Source organism: Cyprinodon variegatus, unplaced genomic scaffold, assembly GCF_000732505.1.
Source record: "Cyprinodon variegatus isolate N-32 unplaced genomic scaffold, C_variegatus-1.0 Scaffold2591, whole genome shotgun sequence".
In the NCBI taxonomy this organism is placed as follows: domain Eukaryota; kingdom Metazoa; phylum Chordata; class Actinopteri; order Cyprinodontiformes; family Cyprinodontidae; genus Cyprinodon; species Cyprinodon variegatus.
The window spans coordinates 4,488-11,637 of record NW_015153044.1 but is presented as its reverse complement, the minus strand read 5'-3'; the positions used below and the strand labels follow the sequence as shown (position 1 = coordinate 11,637).

General features: G+C 38.3%; 1 protein-coding gene across 1 annotated transcript; it reads right to left on the bottom strand.

Annotated features, from left to right (window-relative positions):
• Nucleotides 1–3,563: 3,563 nt before the first annotated feature.
• Nucleotides 3,564–5,258, bottom strand: LOC107080970 (P2Y purinoceptor 14-like; the record flags this gene model as incomplete). Its single annotated transcript, XM_015369182.1, has 2 exons — nucleotides 3,564–4,718; nucleotides 5,005–5,258. Coding segments are annotated over 2 exons (840 nt in total), but the record flags the coding sequence as incomplete, so codon positions are not given.
• Nucleotides 5,259–7,150: the final 1,892 nt, after the last annotated feature.

Here is a 7,150-nt window from a genome sequence, read left to right as displayed (position 1 = left end):
ATGTAGAAACGGTCCGTATTTTCAAACTACTTTTGGTAATAAAACATAGTGTCTTTCTTTTGAGACAGGTTCAAAGCCATTCAAAGTCCATTCATCTTCTGAGAAGTGCAGAAGCATGATTGCTGACCCCATTGTTCCTCTTGTCATTTACCTTTCTGCTTCTTAGATCAATCCACTTGATCATTTTGGTAACAGAGGTTGAGCCGATCCCAATGAAGCATCTGAAGTCATTGGAGAAATTTACACTTATTGAAATGCAAGAGAAAATAAAACCCATCAAGTTGTGAAGACAAGCCCAGCAGTTTTCCAAATATGCAAAACAAATATTTGCTTTAATTGCACATGTGCAAGGAAAGGTAATTTATTAACATAGCCCATTGTTAAAACAGTTATCTCAAAGGATTTACATAGCATCATAAACACATCGTCTGTCCTTAGACCCTCACACTGACGAGAAAAAAACTCCCTGAAACCTTTTATGGGGGAGGGGTATCCCTCAGCCATGACAGGAAGAAGTGCAATAAATACAGAAAAAAAGTGTAGGCCTACATGATTTTAAGGAAACATATAAATGTTAGTGTGGGCTGTTGAAACTGAAGCAGTAAGTGGCTTTGCAATTGAATACAATGGAATTGCATGGAGTTGGATACAAATTAAAACTTTATTTGTAATGAAAAGTATTACAAAATAATATACCCCTAAAATCACCTTCTAGCACATACCTCTGGATGAATTCATGCATGCTGATTGCCGCCTTTGTTTGGTATACCAGGTTAAAAATGTAACAGCATGCAAAGCATGCTGACAATCCATCCATAACATTCTGGTGTGGATCCACAACTACTTGCCTCTCCATGCTGCCGTTCAGTTTGTGACATGAGAACATCAAGAAGAAAATTAAGAGAAATACTTTTGTCATCCCAGAATGTTATTTCAAATCTTCCAGTAAAATGCATAACCTAAAATTATATAAACTTCAAGTATAATGATATATGACTAAAATACCTTCAGCATAAACCCCATCCTCCACTTAACCACAAAAGAAAAAGTGTCAAGGTAGGGTGGAGATTGAGGTTTAGGAGGCAGAGATGACTGAATGAAGATGAAAGAAGCCAACAGAAGCAAAATCCAAAAGGAAACAAAATACCGAAAACTAACAAGATTGGCACAAGGGGGCAACAGAGAGCAAAACAAAAAACACAACACTGCTTAAATATAAATAGAAAACAATTAGAATGACACTAAATGGAAAATAAACCAATGACAAGAAAACAGAATGACATAATTAACTGAAAACTCAAAAACAAACTCAAAAAGAAGACCAAAGGGGAGAACCATAAAAGCAAAGTGCATCTAGAAAAACTGTTTCGGCGTCTTACCACCACCTCACTGGATAGTTGCCGCCTTCTCTCTCCCGCTCCCCTGCACAGTCAGCGCTGGGCAAAGGTGTCTGATTGTCTGCTGTGCTCCAAGACTCCTCCTACCCAGATGCACCACAGAGCGCCACAGGAAATCATTCCTACCTGTGGTTATCAACCTATATAACGCCTCCCTCAAGTGATGCACGCCACGTATCACTTTACTTGGATTTATTCACTTTAATTGAACTTTTAACTTTATTTGGATTTAGTTTTTACATATACATAGATATACGTACAGATATATATACAGAAGAGCTATATGTGTATATATATTTTATCTCTTTTTATTCTGATTTTTTATCTTTATTATATTGTATAGTTGGATGTGTGTATATATCATGTAAAACTGTAACTAGAGCGTGTAACAAAAGTAATTTCCCTCTGGGATTATTAAAGTATTTCTGATTCTGATCTTCTCTATCAGCTGTGATGGAAGATGTAAGCCGTAGCCTCTCCACTATCTGGTGCTGTTTCTTTGGCAGATTAAAGCTCATTTTTTCTCTTATCTGCCCCTATGTTTTGGTGGAGGGTTTTCTTGGGATTCATAAATCATTGTGACTCAAACCACCTGTAAAATCTATTGAGAATACCGTCTGCATCTGTGGTTGCTAAGCAAATGTTTACCCCTTCCAAGATGGCGCAATCATCACTAGGCTCGCACTAGAATGTGTGCTGTCATTGTGGTGCTTCTTCTTCTTTTTCTTCTTGTGTTGTTTATTGGCAGTTGGCAAAACAACTAAAAGGTGTGCATTACCACCATCAACTGTTATGGATTTTGGCTCATGATAAATAATTTCAAAACTATGCGTTATATATTTAAACTCTATTAAACAATTTTGTTTTCTCTAAAAATCTAATATTCATTTGTATATGCTTGCTCCCAATTTAGTTTATAATCTATCTACTATATCAAATCTCTCCATAATTCTTTCAAATTCTCTCCCCTGACTCTTCTCTCTCGTTCATATTTCCGACATCTCAATATAACATGTTCTATGGATTCCTCCTCTTTGCTGTAGCTTGCTTTTGCATTTTAACCCTTTGAACATTAAGGATTCCTTTTAAGGTACCCTGTCATAATTACTCAACAAAATTATGGGTCCATTTGCCAGGGACATGACAGTAAGTGTGTGAGGAGATTGTATAAAGATATCAGGAGATTCATAGAACAATGAGTTCACTTTAAAGACAATCGGAAACAATCACAGAAGTTTTAAATTAATCAGTGAACTCAAAGGTAATTTGACCCCCCTACAAATTCTTCAGTATGAATTTTGGCTCTGAAACCTAAATTCCAAGCTGAACATTGCATCATTTTTTGATAACTGCTTTCAATCATTTTCATTTGACTTTTTTCTGCATGCATATAACTAATTAGTTGAAGAGTTTCACTAGCTTAGTTTATATTTTTTTTTATTGAAATATTCTTTGCTTGGAGTTTTATTTCCTTCATAAATCCTTATATTTGAAATTAAAGTTGTAAATTTATACTATATGTGGGCAGAGTTAAATGTTTGACTATAATTGAAGCTTCAATTTTTTGTCTTAAAACAGCCAGTTGGGTGTGTGTTTACAGAATTATACATGACAATACATTTTTTTTTTTTTTATTAAGTTTCATTAGCATTTAATTGCAAAACAATAGCTACAAACCTCTCAAGAGTCTCCTCTACTTAATCCTATATTATCAGCAGTATCAGAGTCTTCACGACCTCAGAACCTTGGACGCAAAATTCAGATAGACAGATCTGGACGATTTTCAAATAGGCTTGATTTAAAAAATACAGAGGGAGGGAGATTGTCCACGGCTTTCAGCTTTAGCCTCTTCCAGAACTCAGAGTGATGAAGAGCTGACGCCAGCCGACGCCTAAGAGGCAACACTGTCCGTGAGAGAATATCCAGAGCCGATTTTGAATCAGAACCAGGTTAACAGCCAAGAAGATCAATGAGCAGAAGAGATACCGAAGGAGAATCAAAGCCAAGGTCAGTAGCACAGTCCAAGTTCGGTAAAGCAGCAGAATCCAGGAAATCAAAATAAAACTGTTACGTTCAAAATTGCAAGTTTTAGTAAAAAGAAACTGAGTCCACACAGAATAGGTTTTTTTGGCTCCTGCAGGAGGAGAGAGCCACGTTCAGCCACATCTGCTCTCTGATGGGTCTCCTCAGCAGAAGCCTTTTATTAGCAGATCATAACACATGGGGTGGGTTACAGAACAGTGTTCTTCTGACAAGGCAATTGATCGGGTCATAGAACAAAATGCTCCTCTTGATTGAATCACAGAATAGAGCGGTCTCCCGATGACTGTGATTATCCTTGCACAAACATCAGCAGTTTTCTACCAAAGTTTGCATGACAGTTTGCAGTAAAAAAAGTTAAGCATCTCATTTTAATGTTCTATATGCACATGCATTAATTTTATAATCATAAACCTGACACAAACTGACAGAGCAGACAAGCACAGGACAAAAACTTGGATATCCAAAGGCAGAAAACAGGTCAGAATCAGAATGACATAATTATTACTTGATCACTAGAATTACTCTCACCAAACAGTTTGAATAATCTGGCACCGATGGTAGGCTGACAAACAGCATAAATAGCAGCAAGAACCAGGTGGAAACGATAAGCGTTGAGCCGCAGGGCCAATTAGACAGGTGAACAGGAGTAAATGAAACTACCAACCATCAGCGCCAAGACCATGACAATAGGATTAATTGTGTCTTTTTGTGCAGAACAGTTCTTTCAAGTTAAACTTAGTCCTGAAGTCTTTACAGAGAAATACATAGATAACAGGATCCAAACAGATGTTACAAACTGATATTAAGACAGCCGTCTCCTTTATGTAGTAAAACACCTGTGAACAATGTCCTTGTAATAAGACATACAGAAATCGAACAACATGATAAGGAACAAAGCAAAAGCAGAAAACAATGACTAACACCGACATGTTCCTGCAAGACTTCACAAGCTTAGTGCTCGATGAGCCCAGCTGCCTCTGTTGGATCTTTCGCAACCTGTGGAAGGTTTTGCAGTAGAAGAAAATTAGGGAGAAAAGCACTGACAGGAAGGAGATGGCAGCAAAAGTATGGATAGCCAAATAAAGGGTTTTCACACGCTTATTCATAAAATGCTCACAGGTGCGGTGATATTGAGTAGCTTCGTAGGTCATCAGCATCAGGATGGTGTAAGATGTTGCAATGGCCAGGAGAACAAACCACACAGTCACCGAGATTATGTGGCTGGCTTTAGTAGTCATCAGGAAGTTAGTTTCTAAAGAGTGAAATATCTTCATGTACCTATGGAGAAGGACAAAGACTCAATACATTTCATTGATTAATCTAAATTTTCAAACCCTTTACAGTCGGAAATTGTACACGAGTAAATAATTTAAGATATAACAATTATCTATGCTGAGCCTGGTTCTGGCTCTGATGAATAATCTCTACTCTTGTCATATACTTTCTCAGGAGGGAGATGGGAAGATTTAAGCCTATTCTGCAGTAAAAAAAAAAAGACCTTTCTCCGTCATTTAAACATGGCTTAGGCTGAACGATTACCTGACTGGTAAATAATTTCTGTTACCTGTTAGCAGCGATGAAGCCCATGAACAAGATGCTGGCAAACATGTTGAGGTACAGGACTGAGGTTCCAACGCTACAGGAGAGGAGACTAATAGTGAATGAGCTGCTGGCGTGGTGCATGATTCGAACTGGGAGGCTAAAACATAGCAAAAGGTCAGCAATTGTAAGATGTTTTAGGAAGATCATCCAGCTCTTGGAAACTTGTTTATGAGGTCCATGACAGTGAAACCACAAAGTAAAGCTGTTGAGGATTAAGCCGACCTGCAATGGAAAAGCTCTTGTAAGTAAATCAGACAAACAGTTTGAATGTTTTTTCAAGACAAAACAATCTGGAGGCAAGATACTTACAATAAACAGCAGGCTGTAGAACAGCAGAAGGAGGGTGTGGTCTGACTTTGCCGCTTCTTCGCATGCCATGCTCTGGGTGGTTGTGAAGGACTTATTAATAGATGATGTCCCTTTATGCGACTCATTCATGTTGCTGTAGAATTATCATAAGATTAAAAACATAAATCAGTCATAAATATCACATGAATTAATGGATGGATGGATTGTGGAAGCTCATTGGTAGAATTCCCTTACAACAGAAAGAAGGTCACGATTCACACCATTTTATCATCCGGAGGGGAGAAACATTTAATTACAAAACCGAATTCATACAGCTGTCTTAAACACTTCATACATTCAGTGCTACATCTTTACATCTCAGTTATTCACCCACAATCATTCCATTTCAGGCTACATTTATAGTTTTCACATCGCACTATGTAGATTTATGTGCACGACTAGACGCTTTGTCCAGAACTTCCTGGAAATCTCTTAGCTTATGACCTGATTGCGTGCGAGTCAGCCACAAAGAACCCTGTTTTTGCCAATAGTCGTACGTGACTTTCAGCATGTAGACACCCTGTCTACATGCTTGAGTAGGCCACTTTAACATATACAGAGTCTAAAAAAGCCCCTGGAGAGCGCAGAACCCTGTCAAGCAGCAAAGTTTGCCTTATATTTTAACCTACACCTATAGCTAAACCTTGCAAGACTTTTGGAATCCACTGCTGAAGCTATGTCACTGCTGTCACCCTCTGGTTTAGGAGATGAACTGATTGTTTCCTCTCACAATGTTAATGAATCCTTAAAAATAAATCCTTAATTTGGATCATCACCAAAACTTAAAGGATTGTCCCTTGTCATGAGGTACACTTCTAGTAAAAATTTTATTTCAGTAGTTCTTGAAAAAAAGATCTGTATATTGCTCATAATAAAACTAAAAACAAACAAATCTCGTACCATGTCAACTGAGTTGTAGAATGTTCTGCCTATAAATACTTAATTATCTGTGAATTGATTCAGATCATTCTTTAGGAAGAGCCTCATCAGAAGGAAATGCAATATTTGTTTTTAAAACATAATATGTCTAACGGATGGACCGGCGACCTGTCCAGAGTGTACCCCGCCTCTCGCCCGTTGACAGCTGAAGAAAGGCACCAGCACCCCTTATGACCCCACTTGGGATAAAGTTAAAGCTTCCCGGCTATCTTGGCAAATATCTGCTTTTTATGTTACTAAAGTTCTGTGGAATTTGGCTTAATAAAAGCTTTACTACACATGCAGTTTTCCTTGACTGCATTGAGTATTTTTTATTTATTTCTATATATTATGATCATAAATTCAAAGGGTGAAATTTGCGGTTCTATTGGGTAGAATTTATTGGTTTGTGAATTTAGTTCATTTTTTCAAAAAGTGAACTATCAACATGATCTACTTCATATTTATCTGTGTGAAATGAACTTTGAGCTCATTCTTTTAAATTATACATTCTTTTAAATTATGAACTGGCACAACATTGTTCCCGGCAGACTTCTCTGATTAACCACTGTCCTCTCCGGCAGATAGTCTCTATAGGCTCAGCAAGCCGGCTCCTCTATGGAGAGATATTTGTGCCATCAGTTTGATCGCGCAGGAACAAATCCGAGCCCGCAGGAAGACAACACGCGCGCGTGCAAAACCGGTCTGACGTGCGCTCAACTCTGAAAAACCCTCTCAACACACTGTTCTCGCGCTCAGTTTCATCTCTGCGCGTGCTCGAATCCGTCTCTGCTCGCGCTGGACCTGCTTCCTCCGCGCTCAACACCAGCTGTGCGCTCGGG